At 52.5% G+C, this 16,001-nt stretch overlaps 2 protein-coding genes across 4 annotated transcripts; both read right to left on the reverse strand.

Moving 5' to 3' along the window:
* Positions 1–6: 6 nt before the first annotated feature.
* OSCP1 (organic solute carrier partner 1) lies at positions 7–9,559 on the reverse strand. 2 transcript variants are annotated; one of them, XM_027668667.1, is made up of 11 exons: positions 9,420–9,559; positions 7,897–7,926; positions 4,751–4,905; positions 3,735–3,902; positions 3,256–3,336; positions 2,674–2,777; positions 2,223–2,351; positions 1,648–1,717; positions 1,051–1,190; positions 424–487; positions 7–147 (listed from the first exon to the last, which is right to left on the reverse strand). In XM_027668667.1, the coding sequence occupies exons 1-11, from the start codon at positions 9,529–9,531 to the stop codon at positions 31–33; spliced, it is 1,170 nt and encodes a 389-aa protein (XP_027524468.1). In that variant the 5' UTR covers positions 9,532–9,559; the 3' UTR covers positions 7–30. The 2 variants fall into 2 exon arrangements, with proteins under 2 accessions (XP_027524468.1, XP_027524469.1); XM_027668668.1 differs by lacking the exon at positions 7,897–7,926.
* A 399-nt stretch (positions 9,560–9,958) lies between these two features.
* Positions 9,959–15,824, reverse strand: MRPS15 (mitochondrial ribosomal protein S15). 2 transcript variants are annotated; one of them, XM_027668677.1, is made up of 9 exons: positions 15,744–15,824; positions 14,955–15,017; positions 14,278–14,353; positions 13,894–13,942; positions 13,273–13,357; positions 12,349–12,407; positions 10,972–11,163; positions 10,086–10,220; positions 9,959–10,046 (listed from the first exon to the last, which is right to left on the reverse strand). In XM_027668677.1, the coding sequence occupies exons 1-9, from the start codon at positions 15,796–15,798 to the stop codon at positions 10,002–10,004; spliced, it is 759 nt and encodes a 252-aa protein (XP_027524478.1). In that variant the 5' UTR covers positions 15,799–15,824; the 3' UTR covers positions 9,959–10,001. The 2 variants fall into 2 exon arrangements, with proteins under 2 accessions (XP_027524478.1, XP_027524477.1); XM_027668676.1 differs by having other exon boundaries at positions 9,959–10,220.
* Between the last annotated feature and the right edge of the window lie 177 nt (positions 15,825–16,001).

Raw genomic sequence — 16,001 nt, forward strand, 5'->3', positions numbered from 1 at the left:
GTGTCCCGGGGCTGTCCCGGTGTGTCCCGGTCACAGCCCGTCCATCAGTGCCAGCAAGTCCTCGCCCTTCTCGGCGCTGGCCGGGCGCGGCTCCGCCACCTCCAGCTCGCCCAGGATGCGGGACAGCTCCGCCCGCCGGCCCGGCTCCTGCGGGACACACAGCTCAGCCCCCGCCGGGCCCGGGACGGCCCCGTGTCCACCCAGCCTGCCCTGATGTTTGTCAGGATTCCAGTTCTCTTAGTAAAGATTCACCAGTTCCACCCGCCTGGCAGAAAATCGGCCATTAGTTACTCAGTGTAACTTAATTAACGTTACTTAAGTCAAATGGGAAAAAATGTATTTTTAAGTCACTATTCTGGGTGAAATTTGGCTCTTGGCAAGGCAGGAGTGGTGAGAAACAGTGGTGAGAAACACAAAACGTACCTGTGTGGCTTCGATGTTGATGACCTTGTAGGACAAGTCCTCTGGTCGGGTCTGTGCAGCGTGTCTGCATGGAAAACGTGAAAAGGGGGGTTAATCCCACGAAGACATACAAGGCAATGATAAAAATCAGGTTTCATGAGGCCCACAGGATGCCCAGAGAAGCCTACAGGGCCAGGCTGGACAGGGCTTGCAGCCACCTGGTCCAGTGGAAGGTGTCCCTGCCCATGGCAGGAGCGGAACTAAAGGATCCTCAAGGTCCCTCCCAGCCCAAACCATCCTGGGATTCTATGAAATTTAGACAATGACCCTCATCCTACTTGTCAAATTAATGTATCGACCCCAATTTGGAGGCTTTTCCCTGTCCTACATTTTTCTGTTAAGTGCAGAAGAGAGGGAATATCTCTGTAGCTGAGATCCTGCTCGAAGGGCTGGCGAGATGTCTCTGTCCCTGCAGACAGGACCAAGCACAGCTCCCGGCCAGTGGCACTGCCAGCAAGGCACAGGAGGCACCTGGAGCACAACAGCAAAGGGCTAAACCCTGCTGGTCTGTCCCTAAAGCTGTGGAGGGCCAGCTTTGGTCTCCAGGGCTCCCCACGTGGCACCCCAGAGCCCAGACCAAGAACATACTCTTCCTCCTCGTCGGTGGTGAACAAATTCAGCCGGAATCCCGTCTCGCCACCAGCAGGTTTCTGGATGTCCAGACCCCCCAGCAGCCGGGCCAGGAAGTTCAGCTCCTCCTTGGCCAGAGGGTTGGGCACTGTGTTCTCCTGCAGGAAACAGCAATGGGCAGTTACCAGGGAGATGGGGCCTGCAAGGAGTTTTGTTTTCTGATATTCCATAAATGTCCTTCAGAGCGATACAAACACACTTGTGTGTTGTTCCTGGGACAGGCTGTGCAGATAACCAGGAACCACCAGATTTATAGTGGAAATGGCTGCTGGAATTTGCAGTCCCAGGACAAGGTAATTTTCCAGCTAAACTGAACAGCTGAGAAATCTGTAAATCCAGCTTTGTTTTCTGAGGAGATTAAAAGAGAAGCAAGCACATCCTCGCATAAGCCTGTGGATTCTTTCAGAAAACGTGCCCTTGCCCTGGCTCCAAAGGGAGTGGGAAGGACTGGACGAGGCTCTGAGAGCAACAGAAGAGCTTCCTTGAAGTTACCCCATACCTGGAGACCAAGAAGTTGGCCAGTTCAACCAGTGACAGGACCATGACAACACTGACCTTTGCACGGGATGCCAAGTTTTTGGATGATCCTGCCATGTGTGTCTCCACTGGCCGACTCACACTGTACCTGGAGGGAAAAACACACAAGGAAGAAGTTATGGGGTGAGGGACAGGAACTGGAGGGAGCAGCACAGGATCCAGGACTTTAGGACATTTTCCTGAAGCCTGTGAAGAGCTGCAGTGAGAGGTTACAGCTCCTGGTGGAGTATTGAGGCACTGAGGTGTGTGAGGGACAAAGCTGTAAGAGGGAACAGTGATCTCCCTTTGGATGGAACACAAACATGGAGAATTCCACGGATTTCTTGAACGTGGTTAAATTAAATCACATTTCACGTATCATGCAGCACCAGGTGAGAGCACTCGTTACTCAGCTCTACTGGACACATAAAATCAAGTTTTGCTCTTTCCCACAGCTCTTTATACACACTGCCCATTTGTGTCCTGGTGCAGGGCAGCACCTTGTAACCAAGTCAGGCTGCAAATGGCAAAAGAGGCAAAACCACACAGCTTCTGAACAATCCTCATCCATCAACATTTGGTTCAGGTTCCTACACAGGACAAAAATTACTTACATATTTGTTCCAAGTTTGAGGACTCTGTCTCCATAAAGCTCAAAAGATCCTTCCCTCTGGGGAGTAACATAATTCCCAGCAGTGGTGAACTCGGTCCTTTTAACTTCCACTCCTTTGTGATTGAAAATCCTTAAAACCAAGGCATTATTGAAACACTTAGTAGTTTTATTCCTGATTCTCAGTACCTACTTCCTCTGCTTCCCACACAAGGGGAATAAAACCCTATTCTGTAAAATCTGCCTTTTACAGGATAAATTACTAATAGCCCATTTACTGGGATAGAGAATTCCAGAAGCAGCTCAGCATTTCATTGCTGGGTGACTTAGCCCCAGGTCATGCCCTTTAAATAGTATTTACTGGAGTTCAGCTCTCTGTGTGCCAGGAACAGCACTGGGAGGGGGCTCCCGAGGCCTCTGGGACCCCGAGCAGCCCCAGGCAGGCACCCACTCACCTGATGAGCCCTGGCACCTCTGTGCCCCACGGGACAGGCCCCGAGATGGGCAGCACGAAGCGCCCGTTGGAGTTCTGCACTTTGTCCTTCAGGAAGATGGAGACCTGCAAAGGGACATCACACCCCGGGCAAAACCAGCCCTCTGACCCCCCTGCTCTGAGGTCTGGATCTGTGTGCAGAGACTGTGATACCAAGCCAGCAGTGTGGGAATGTGTTTCAGAGGGCGAGAACTGATCTAAGATTAAAAAAATTATATTAAAAAGTATGTCCTGTTCATGCACTTGAGTGTGATCAGTTTATTTAGAGAACATCAAGGCTTCAAGCTCAGGCTCTGAGTTTCATATCAACTTTCTAAAAGGAAAAGCAGATTTATCAGCTAGCAAATCATACTGGCAGAGATTCCTTTTTTCATAACGTATTAGAATTATTCAGTATTATTGTAGTAGATCCAAGTGTGAAATTTGAGTGCAATTACAAGCACATCAGGATGACACACAAGTAACAAACCCAAACCTGCAATGTTTATAACCAAATCCCTGTGTATTCCAGCCCCAACTCCCTGTCATTCTGCCAGGCTCTTACCCTGATGTGCATGTCCTGAAAGAAAATGAGGAGCGTTTGCCTGATGAGCTGGAATTCACCATCAGAGAGACAGTTGTACGTCTGGAAAAGGAAAACCACCACACAAGGCTTTGCAGGTGTTCTGTGTCCCACCCAGGGAAAGGGGGAAACAAGTGCCTCAGAATATTCTGATACACAGAACATACAGTATATTCTGATCCACTTGCAGGGGAAGCAGAGATGCTGTAAGGGTGCTGCTGGTCATTATCAGTAATTATGTCTGTGACTAAAAGTCTGATTTAATTTCTGCTGAAGTCAGTGGAGACTTAAATCAGGCTGAATAAGCAATATATTGATTTAAACTGGGCCAGCAGAAAAATACCACTTGACTCACAGACATGTACAATGCAGTATTTAGTCTCTAAGATTAACCTGAAAGAGGTAAAAAACCATAAAATCAAACCACAGTGTGTCCCCCCCCTTTTTCTGAGGGTTCTTACTTCGATCAGCTGCCGGAAGGTCTCATCCACCTGGTTCAGAATGGCAGGGGACTCGTAGATGAAATCCTTGATGGCATCCAGGTGGTTGAACGTGACCAGCAGGATGTCCCTGGGCCGAGGGCACAGCAGCACTTGGTATTTGAAGGCCATGGTCATCAGGTCATAGAGCTGCAAGAGAAGGAACGGAGCTGGGAAGGGGCTGCAGCAGCAGGAGCAGCTGAGGGAGCTGGGGGGGCTCAGCCTGGAGCAAAGGAGGCTCAGGGGGGACCTTCTGGCTCTGCAACCCCCTGACAGGAGGGGGGGCTAGGGGGGGTCGGGCTCTGCTCCCAGGGAACAAGGGACAGGAGGAGAGGGAACGGCCTCAAGCTGTGCCAGGCTGGACAATAGGAGGAATTTCTGCCTGGAAAGGGTGTCAGGCACTGGCAGGGGCTGCCCAGGGAGGTTTGGAGTCCCCACCCTGGAGGTGTCCAGGGAAGGCCTGGCCATGGCACTCAGTGCTCTGGGCTGGGGGACAAGGTGGGGATGGATCACAGGGTGGATCCATGGGCTGGGAGGGCTTTTCCAACCTCAGTGATTCCATGAATTTCAGCAGCCCTGACACTCAGGTGGAGGGCTCTCTGACAATCCTGCTCTCACCATTTTTCCCTAAATTGGCTGTGGATTTACTGTTTGCAGGCAGTAACTCCAACACCTGCAGCTGCCAGTGAGTGTCAGTGCAGGAACAGACACTGACACACCCCCTCAGAGGTGTACATTTTTAATTATATGAAAACATCCAATAAACTTAAACAATGCTCAGTGAACTTCTTAAAATCAAACACTGAGCTCACAAATACTCAGTTCTAAGGTAGCTGGTGCCACCATGAATTTCCCAACAGCTCCTTTGGCCGAGAACCATTTTCACAAAGGAAGCAAATGGAAAGAGGGCTGTTCTGAAATGGTAAAGCCAGGGGTGGTTCTCAGCACAGAAGCTGGTGGGGGGCAGCAGGGAAGCCCAGCCAGGAGGGGGGTGTTACCTTGTCCATGCTGGCCTGGTTGAGCCTCATGATGGAGGCGTGGGCCAGCCGGTCGTACACCGTCCTCAGGGCCTTCTTGGAGTACAGCTCCTGGGGCTTGAACAGCTCCTCCATGAACTTCCTGTTGAACATGGTGCTGATGATGTCGTTCATCACTGCAAAGACAAGGAGGCTCCGTTGTTTGCTTCCCAGCACCCCTGGGGCCCATCCCACACGGACACCGGGGGCTCCCACGGGAGCTCAGCTGGGAGAGCAGGGACAGGGCACAGGAGAGGGGACAGCACCTCCCAATCCCACACTCCCTGGGCCCTGCCTGGGCTGAGCCCCTGATGTTCCCCGGGGCACAAACCACCTGGGCTGAAGGCAGCACTCCCTGGTTCCCAGTGGGAACAAGGCTGGCTTTGCTGCCCTGCTTTTACAGCTGTGGTTGGTACTTTTCACTTGTAAATAATGTTGTTTATAGGCTGCTCTGACACGTTATTATCTAGAAAAGCTCCAGTTCTGCCTCCTAAGGAAACTATTCTGCATCACTCTTGAGCTCTGCAGCTGTGCCTGTTCCCCTCTGACACTGCCAGTCTATCTTTTCTCTCTCAACAGAAGCTCCTGGATGACTCAGGGCTCTCTGTAGTCTTTATTCCAAACAGATTAAAAGTGGCAGGTATTTAAGGAAGCATTTATATCCCTGGGATCTATGTCAGCCCATTCAGGGCTCTCACAGCTGCAACACCTGCAGGCACTGAGTGGCTCAAAGGCAGAATTCCAAAACTCCTTATGTGTGGTTCATGTTTTATGTGTAAATTTGGACCTGGAACTGTTTTGTGACTTACTGAAGAGTTTGTAGAGCTCAGGAGTGCTGAGTGTGAGGGCTGTGCTCTGGATATCGAGCTTTTAATGCACAGAAAATGGAAAACATTTTGCACTGGTTCAAGCAGATGCAGCATCTGAGCTTCTGTGCTGGATTGGACATTTTATTATCTCCCTGACAGACTCTGCAGAGTTATCACCAATAAACATTTATTTCTCTGCCAAAAGAATGGTAAGTGAAAATGCCAGGCCACACACATTACTGGACAAGCATGGATTTTCCTAAGCAGGTGACTGTTACTGAAGCCCACAATGCCAGACAATCCTTGGGGATTAGAAAAACCTCAGAACAAGTAATAAAAAGAATAGGAAAAAGAGAAAAACTGAACACAGAGACAGTGGTGGTGATCAGTGCTTTGAACTGCTGCCCTAGTGATTCCCTGGGGGGTCAGACACATGGCTTTTCACACCTGCCCTACACCAACAGCCACAAGAAAGGTCATGTCCCTGTCACTCCACCTCTTCCAACAGGATTAACTCCCTGGGGACATTGCTGGGAATGCTGGGAGCCTGGGGCTGTGAGGGCAGGGGACTCCAGAGGTGACTCTCTGCCCTCCCTAAACCTGCTGGTCACAGGCTCCTCCTGCACTGGTCACACACAGCCCAGCAGCTGACAGGGCTCACTAGGCTGGGCTTAAGTACCCAAAGTACCTGAGCAGTGGATTATAAATACACCTAAGCACAAATAGAAAAAAAATCCCTCCTTCCTCCCTTCCTTTCAAATAAACTGTCCATAAAACAATCCCTACTTGCAATCTGAGGCAGAAATCCTCCCTATTTCAGGGAGAAATTCAAATATTATTAGTACCTATTTCATTTTGAAAGGAATCAATTACAAAACCAAATAAGAACTTTAGCCTTATACTGCTATCAAGGAAAGTATTTTTAAGCTGCTTGTGTGTGCTGCCCACACAAAGGCTTCTCCTGTCTTTGCAGAGTCACAAATAACCCAAATTACCACCAGGAGACAGACACCTCCCAGTATGGTGATTTATCAATGGAACTGAAGCTCTGTGTGAACCACACACCCAGCCTGATATAAATTATCTTCTAGAATTAAAACCCCTTGTGTGGGCTATAAAAAGAACCGTGAAAGACATAAAAAAATCACGGTAAAGGGCAAATCTCACACAGTTTGACAATAAATCTGCCACATGGTCACAGCAAAGATCCCAGAGAGGCCCTGGGGAGCTGCACACACCAGTGTGGCCATGGCAGGGGACACTGGAGGGCTGGCCCAGGACATGGCACAAGCAACACAGCAAAAAGCAACTGAGCAGAGAGGGGGGCATCCACTGGGGTGGGAGGAGGGAAACCAGTACAGCCAACCAGGCAACCCCTCGTTGCTTTGGATGGGATAATATGGAGCATGTCGTGAGACTTGTGAGATATTAAAGGCTGGAAAAGGGTGTTCTTGGAAACAGGATGCAATGGTAGCAAAAATAAGCTGGGGCAAACCCCAGGATATCAGTGTTTACCTGCAGTAAACCTGTCACAGGTGCTTATTTTGAAAAACATGAACCATAACCCTGATCTCTGGTAAGAAAGGGCTGCTCAGGAGGCTCCTGAGAGTTCTGCTCGTGCTCACTTAGCAAACACCTGAGATTCAAGAGGTTCATTTCCTCACCCAGCTCTTCAGCACAGCCCCTGCTGGAGGCTCCTGTTCCAGGTGGATTCCAAAGGGAAATGTGTTCACCCCTCAGCTGCTCCCCTGCAACACCCTCGGCTCAATCCCACCCTCAGGATCATCCCTGGCAGGAGGAGCTCAGCTGAGGGCACCTGCTCCTTTGGGATCACCCTTTGGGAGCACCAGCACGGGCTGGGAAGGAGACAGGATGGGAATGCCTTCAACCTTCCCTGGAGCTCACCTGTCCAAACCCTGAGCGGTGAGTTAGACAAGGCCTTGGAAAAATGGAGCTTGCCCAATATTCCTGCATCTCAGCAGACAAACAACCCCCACACTGCTCACACATTGCATGCTTGCACTGAAACAATGCCAGAGAAACACAGACTATTTTGACAGGAAAGACCATTCAGACAATAAGTTTTGATCCATTTATAGTCTCTGTTAAACCCACAACTGATTTTTGAGGCCGTACGATTTTGAGACGTTGCCTGTTTTCTCTCAGATCTGCAAGGTGCATTCTGAGGCCCAGCTGAGCATTCCTGTGGCTCTGTGACCCTGCCTGAGGGCTGCAGGAGCAGCCCCAGGGGTGAGGCAGGACGAGCCCCAGGTGAGCCCGTGGGGTTGGACTGGTGCATGCAGCCAGCAGTTACTGTACCTCGTTTCCTGTCCACATCTGTCCATTCATCTACACGAAGCATATAAAACAAAACAGCATTCGAGACGTGAGAACAAGAGTTGCAAGGAGAAGAAAAGAAATAAACTAAAAAAAAAAAAGAGAAAAAAAAAAAAAAGAAAAGCTAACTAATGGATTTTTGTCTCTTCTCATCAGCATGTAGCACTGGAGAATCCTGCCCTCCCCTTGGATAAAATCCTGCTGCTTTGAAGCACGTAAAATTTTACCCTTTGCACAGAGCTTGGGAAGTTTTCAGTTGCATTTTTAAGTGAACAATATTTGAATGAACATTAACAAACACTTCGGTGTGGATGAACCACATCTCAGTGAAATTAACACCCAGTTTTTTTGAAGATAAATATCCACGTGTGGATAAACCAGAACAGATCCAATTCTCCTGCTGAGAGATTACATCCACCAAGATGTAATTTAGTCTGAACTCTAAACTCAGCTCTGTATGAACAGCAGTAAACTTTTGTCAGATCATTCTCTCAGGACACACCATAAATAAATAATTACAAATTGGCTCCTCACAATAATATGATAATTAAACAGTGAACTCTTTGGCACTTCATACAGGACAGGCAGAAGGGACAAACATAACAACCTCTTCAATACTGGGCTCAAATCCAGTTGATTTTTTATTAAAACATCCCAAAGCTTCCCCAGACACATTCCCCATCCCACGACAGGGAGCTGCAAGGACTTGTAAAGCGAAGCTGTAATAATTTAAAGTGGAAAACAAAGAGGTGCTGGGCTGTGAGCTGGAGTTTGGTGCCACATATGGAGGCACAGGGCTGCACAAGGATTTTGGCCAAATGCTGCTTGAGAGATCATATAAAAACCAGACAAGGGTTTCAGGAGCCGGGCTCGTGTTATTTGAATTCAACACAATTTCACATCCTGCTTCTGCACAGGCATCACAAATTTATTCCTGGAAACTCCTTCCCACTGCAAAGTGACCTGATCTGCCCCAGACAGTTCTGGACCTGGGCTGGCATCACCAAACCCTGAGTTATTCTGAGCCCAAAAGCACGTTTCCGAAGCTTTAACCCCCAAACCAAGCCCAGAAACACCGACGGGGCTCCAACCCCTCCTTGTCTGCGAGAAATCTCCCAAAGCAGCCCCGGCAGCACCTCCGGGCTGTCCCGGCAGAAACTGCCCCGAGCCCCTCGGCTGCGGGACAGCACGGAGGGTTCATTACCGCGGTAATCACCGCGATAATCACCGTGCCAATTAATTACCGCGATGGGACCCCTGCCCCGGAGCGGCACTGACGGCACAGCGTGTCCGTGTGTCCCGGGGCGGCACTGACGGCACAGCGTGTCCGTGTGTCCCGGGGCGGCACTGACGGCACAGCGTGTCCGTGTGTCCCGGGGCGGCACTGACGGCACAGCGTGTCCGTGTGTCCCGGGGCGGCATCCCGGGACCGGCAGCGGGGGCAGAGCCCTGCCCGGGGGCACCGGAGCGGCCCCGGGGGGGAGCGGCCCCCGCCCGGCGCTCACCTTTGCGCGCCTTCTCCCCCGGGATGCTCTGGGCGCGCAGCCGCTGGTCCAGGATGTAGAGCATCTCGCCGCCCAGGTTGAGGAACAGCAGCGGCAGCGTCCGCGCCGACATGGCCCCGGTGCCACCCCGGGCCCGGCCCCGCCGCCCGCCCGTTGCCCGGCAACCGCCGCCCAATGGCGCGGGCCCGTCTTGGCGCGCGGGACGCGCGTGCGCGCTGGGCGGGGCCGGGGGGACATCCCGGCCTGAGGGGACACGGAACCCCCCCCCAGTGCCACCCCCGGGCACGGGCACGGGCACGGGCACGGACACGGGCACGGGCACCGACACCTCCCACAGCCCGGGGGGCTCCAGCCTGGCCTTGGACGCTTCCAGGCGTGGGGCAGCCACAGCTTCTCTGGGCAACCCCTGCCAGGGCCTCCCCGCCCTCCCCTTCCAGGACACCGCACCAGCCTGAAATTAAACGTCCAAACCACTCGAAGCACTCGCTGCCCTCCCCAGGCGCTCAGCTCGGCGCGGACACCACATGAGCACAGAGGCCTCGGGTCTTTGGGCATGTGTTTATTGTCAGACTGGCTGTGATGCTACACAGGAGTTCCCTCCTGTGCCGGCTTCTCCTGTGCCAACTTCTCCTGCCCCTGCCCCTCCTGCCCCTGCCCCTCCTGTGCCTGCTTCTCCTGTGCCAGCTTCTCCTGTGCCAGCTTCTCCTGCCCCTGCTGCCCCCGGGCCGCCCTCGCTCTCGCCTGCCGCTCTCTCTGCTTCAGCCTCTCCGCTGCTTTCAGCTTCTGTGCCTCCTGGTACACCTGTGGGAGCAAAAGGTGAGACAGGTTGGTGGAGCTGCCTGCAGAGCTGCTCCCCGTGCAGGCTGCTGTGGGCAGAGCTGCTCCACCGCAGGCCAGATCAACTCCTCCCTCTGCGTCTCCTCAGGGCTCCAGCCAGCCCTGCTCCAGGGAATCATCTGGGCTTATTCCGCTAACAGAGAGTTACAGAGGTAGGAAAAGACCTCTGAGATCATCGAGTCCAACCTGTGACCAATCCCCACCTTGTGAACCAGACCAGAGCACTGAGTGCCACATCCAGTTGGCTCCAGTCCTTTGGATCCAATGTCACTGATTGCAGTTGAGCATTTACAGACCCGAGGCACAGCCAGCTTTTGGTTCTGCTCAGTTACACCAAGATCTACTGCACGCAGTAGTTACACCCATGTATTCAGAGCAGACAATGGGTGCACCCACATTTCGATTCCAAACTGCCATAAAATTATCTCATGTACTGATTCCCATACCAGGCTTTGAGGAAAAAACAGATGGTTTGAAAAATACATTTTTGAGCAAACAGGTAGCACAACCTGAAGTGCCTGAACACAGCACATGTGTCACTGCCCATGACACGACCGTCCCTCGTGGAGCTCTTGGCTGAGCTTAGGCAGTTCCCTACAGTCATTATCAAACCCAAAGCCTGGATTAGGACTCGGCAATCAGATCAGCCCTTTCTGTCCTAACTGTGCCCTCCTCTGCAGCGGAGTTTTCCCAGCCCAGCTCCCCTGCTCCATACCTTGATGCAGAAGGCCTTCTTCACCAGCCAGCGCTTGGTGACGCGCCGTGTGTAGGGCGGGGGGAGGCTGTACTGGATGTCCAGCTGCTTGCAGGTGTTCTCGAAGGTGTCGTAGCGCACCCGCCGCAGGTACCCCAGCAGCTTCTTCCGCTTGTCCACGTCCATCAGCATCCGCCGCTTGTTGTTCTTGTCCTGCAAAGCACCCGGGGCTCACTGGCCTGCAGGGACACTGCCCTGCCACCCCCAGAAATCACTGAGAACAGACCGGGATCGGGCTGAAAGGGAACGACCAGGTAAAGGACAGGGCCTGAGAACAGCTTGTCTTGGCAGGTGCTGTGAATGTGTCAGGTCAGCACAGGGAGATCCAGGGAGATTTCATTTACTTTGCACTGGAATTGCTTTCTCTGTTCCGTGGCTGCACCTTCCCCTTCCTCCCTGACCCTTAACTTATGTGCAGCTTCAGGTGGTGGCAAAAGCTGCAGGGCAGGTCTGCTGGCTAAAACCTGCTGCCCCTGAAGTGTACTGCTCCAGAATAACACACAGGCATTTACCTTCGTTTGGCCAGAAATCAAATGTGAAAATAACCCGTGACTTGGCTCTGTCTGACTGTCTGGTTGTTCTCTGGAAGGGAATGTGTGCAGCCTGAGCCACACCACTCAGGGCAATCCCTCATGGGAGACATTTCCCTGTCCTATAGGAGTGATCTGTGTAAAGCACAGGCTCCAGCCAAGGAAGTCTAAAAGGTCTCTTTGCTGGAACACTTGGAACAGCTTCTGGCTTGTAATAAAATCTGAATTCTGTTCTGTTTTACCCTTCCAGTTTTCACGATTAACAAACAATTACGCACTTGTTAATCCACTTCCCACCTTTTGCCCTGCATAAAGAACCTTTAATAACTTTTATTCATAAACTCAGTTGTGATGTTTCAGATTTGGGCCCAAACCCAGGTAGCTGCAGGCAGGGAAGTGGCTGCTGGGACACTGACACAGCCCTGCCCACCAAACGTTTCCATGAGCAGCACCAGGAGAGACTTTGCTTTGTCTCTCACTGCAGCTGCTGCAGTGACACATTAATTAGTGAAAAGTAACCAGTGAAGCCACATCTGCAGGGAGGAGAAATGGAGCTCAACTCTGCCCAAAGGACTCTGCTCAGCCATTTCCTCCAGCAGTAACAAACCTGAACACCCTCCACGCCGAGTGGGTGAGAATCCGGCTGTGCCTGAGCCAGCAGCTCCCCACACTGGCACCAGGGAACAGCTGGAACTATCTCATAAACCTCCTTAGGAAAGCCACAATCCCCGAAATTAAAGTCCTTTTGTTCTAAACCAAGAAAACCACCTGAGCAGCTGCTGGGTGTGGGCTCAGACCCCCCAGTTACCTTGGGATGCCTCTGGAGGTGCTCCTCGAACATGCGGATCCTGGCAGTCAGAACTGCAACTGTGAAGAACAGAGTGAGCTGTGTGAGAGCAGCAGCCTTCCCAGGTGATCCACGATCATCTGCCTTCCCTGAAGCTGCCAGCTGAGCACTGCTGCTCCTGAGGGACCCACAGCACCACGGCAGACACTGCCCACCAAACCACAGCACACAGCCTGCAGAGCTGTAACTGTTAAGAGGCTGCTCAGTTAGAAGGGAAAATTATAACAACAGATCATAAAAATTTTATCTGTGAAATTCCTCTTGCACTCAATTCCCAGTGATTTTGCATTCATTTCACCTCATGTGGTTCAAGCTCTGGAGGAACAGAAAGCAATAAAGGTGTTTTTTTAACAAGAGCACCAGGCCAGCTCTTTGGGATTTCAGGCTCTGGAGGGGCTGCTGGTGGCACCCTGAGGAACTGAAGGGCTTTACTGATGATGAGGAAGTGCATCTTGGTCAGTGCAGCGTGGCCTTTGTCCCTGCACTGTCCCCACACTGTCCCCACGCTGTGCTTCAGCCACAGCTCTCCAATGCAAAAGGAAATTTGAGTTCCGTGGCTAAATCTGGTTCATTCTGGTAACAGATGCAGCTCAATGATTCATGTCACAGGGGCACTCCAAGCAGAATAATGCACACACTGCCTTTGGAGGGTGGATGTGGAGCAGGAATTTGGAAGCACCCCAGCAGCCTCTGCCAGTGAGGATCCACTGTCTCTGCAATGCTCCCAAACCCGGAGCAGCCCCCCAGGGCATCCTGGCTCTTGGGTGCTCTCCTGGAGGAGATTCTCCTAAATTATACAGCCAACTGGAAGTGCTGGGGTGGGAACAGCTGAATAAAGGCAGAGATGTTTCATCTGCCAACAATATCCTTCCCTTTTAAACTTGCCTTGCACCTCAAAGGAGCCGTTGTCGCTGGGAGACCTCCTGACCTTCTCCACCAGCTGCTGTGTCTTGATTTTCATCTTTTCCTTCTGTGGGTCACAGGAAAGAGCTTGTCACTCTCTCAGGAACACTAAAGGTCAGAGACACCAGCTCCCTCCACAAACACACAGGTAAAGGCTTTGCATTTAAGAGCTTTACTCAGTGGTTTTACATCCTGTTAAGCTGAAGTGACAACCAGCAAGGAGCGGTGAGATCTCTGTGCCACTTTATTATCTGTTTGTTATCTGGGCATACAAAAGTAAAAATAGCTCAAAGAACATCTGCTGTCCAGTGCACTGGTTTCTAGAACACAGGAGGCCAACCACAGGCATCAAGAGAACAGCTCATCACCCCAGGACTGCTGAATACTTTCTCCTCTCATTTTAATGTGCAATTATTGTCTTAAAGAAGACTGTGGGGTAAATTCTAGAACCACACAAGAATTATCAGTCTCATGTATTTAATCACCCCAGATTTGCAGTCGCTTAAAAATACAGTAACTGAAAGGTATTTAACAACACAGACAGGTCTCACGCAAATGTGCTCACTAAATCTATTTTTTTCCCCCAAGCAGAATGACACTGACCTGACTTGCCATTTCCAGGGACAACAGCCTTCTCACTACATCATCCACGCTGCAAGGAGACAGCAGATCAGTTTATAAGCTACAATCAAGTCTATTTAACAAAAGAAATGAGCTCAGGTTTTCAGAACATACTCACTTTCCTCAACTTTAATTTACTCTACAGTGGAGCAGAGTACTACTCTCACAGGGAGTAAACAAAGACCTCCCACAGCCCTAACCACTGACTGTGTCTGTAATTTGACTTTCAAACTGACTTTGCGATTTTTGTGCCCACAGAGCATTAATTAGTTAATTACTGAGCAGGTGACTGCATCCACATGTGGTGGTTCTGTGTAAGATACAAAGCTCTGGAGAGAACAGCCATTCCCTCTCCCTGTGCCATACCTGTTCATTACTGGGAGATTGGCATAATCCTTCTTCAGCATGGTGGGAGGGAGGTCATCCAGCTGGCTGGGGATGTCTACAAGGAGGAGACAAACGTTTGAGGAAGAGCAGGACAGAGCCAGAGCTCTGAGCTGGCAAACTGGATCAGAGGAAAAATGCTGCAGAGGAAACTGAGCTCCAAACAAGACAGGAGAACTGAACAGATCCAGCCAAGCTGGCAGGAATTGAGTGAATAAAACAGGTTCAGTCTCTTCCCTTCAGCACTCTGGACTTACAACGTGCTGTACATGGATTTAGAGTCCACTGAGCTCAGAGATCACAGCATGGTTTGGGTTGGAAGGAACCTTAGAGATTATCCAGTCCCACTCCCTGCCATAGGTAGGGACATCTTCCACTAGCCCAGGTTGCTCCAAGCCTCATCCAACCTGGCCTTGGACACTTCCAGGGATGGAGCAGCCACAGCTTCTCTGGGCAACCTGTGCCAGGGCCTCCCCACCCTCACAGAGCTCCCACTACTGACAATCACTGATCTTCCCACATTCAGGAGCTGCTGAATCTTCTGGGTGACTTCTGAGCAAGAAATTATTTCTGGAATGATTTCTGTGCCATGGGGGTACAACTCTGAGCAGGTCAACAGTACAGCACTTGGCCCCGTGGTCCTGTGGGTCCTGACCTACCTTTCCTCCTCCTTGTCACAGGTCTGGCATAACCCCTGGCTGCCTGGAGAGCAGGGCTGCAGGCTGGGGGGGAGAAACAAAGAGTTACCAGACTCGTGTGCACATCACACACTGCTCAGGCTGTGCAGGGGCAGAGCACTGAGGCTCTCTGTGAGCAGTGACCGGGGCTTCAGTGCCAGGGCAGTCGGGACTCTCACAGAGCTGTGGAGCAGCAGCACAGGCTGCAGAGCGGGAGGGCTGCCCTGCACAAATGTGGTCACTGAGAGAGTTTAACGTGAGGAATTAACTCCAGTGATGCCACGAGCGAGACGGAGGGGCTGCTCTGGGCCCCTCAGTGCCAGAGCTCAGGGCAGCCCCCCCTGGGGACAACCTGTGTGACCCCAGTGTGAGCGCTCATCATCCGCCTGGACCGAGTCCTTCTTTGACCTTTCAGGAACAAACTCTTCCCGCTGCTGTTCCGGGAATCGGGTTATTGCCCTGTTCCTCCACTACGTTTGCAGGCACAGACCCGGCAGTCCCTGACCTGCCTGCACAGGGGCAGAGGGGCCCGGGGGGCTCAGGCCGCCGGGGTCCTGTCCGCGCCCCGGGGCCCCTCAAGGTCACCCGGCTCTGTCCCCTCTCAGGTGTGTGGCCCCGAGTGGCCCCCGGGCCACCCCCGGCCCCGGGACCGCCCCTTCCCTGCACCCTCAGCTCCCGCCGCGGCCCATCCGCCGCCCGCTCCCCAATTCCCCCGCCGGGCCCCGCTTCCCCTTCCACCCCCGTCCCCGCCGCGCCCCCCGCGCCCCTCACCGGCCCGTGCCCTGCCCAGCGCGGCGGCCCCGCCGCGGCCCAGCAGCGCCAGCATGGCCGCGCTCAGCGACACGCCGCCATGGGCGCCGCCATCTTGCCCAGGCGCGGCGGGCGAGCGCCGAGACGGGGCGGGGCGAACGAGCGAGCGCCGAGCGCGTCGATGGGAGTGCCAGTCCCCACCCCGGTCCTGGTCCCGACCCCCTCCCGGTCCAGCCCTTGTCCCGGCCCTGTCCCCGCCCCTGTCTGGTCCCGGTCTCT

The sequence above is a fragment of the Corapipo altera genome, unplaced genomic scaffold (genome assembly GCF_003945725.1).
Source record: "Corapipo altera isolate COAL_440 unplaced genomic scaffold, ASM394572v1 297, whole genome shotgun sequence".
In the NCBI taxonomy this organism is placed as follows: Eukaryota; Metazoa; Chordata; class Aves; order Passeriformes; family Pipridae; genus Corapipo; species Corapipo altera.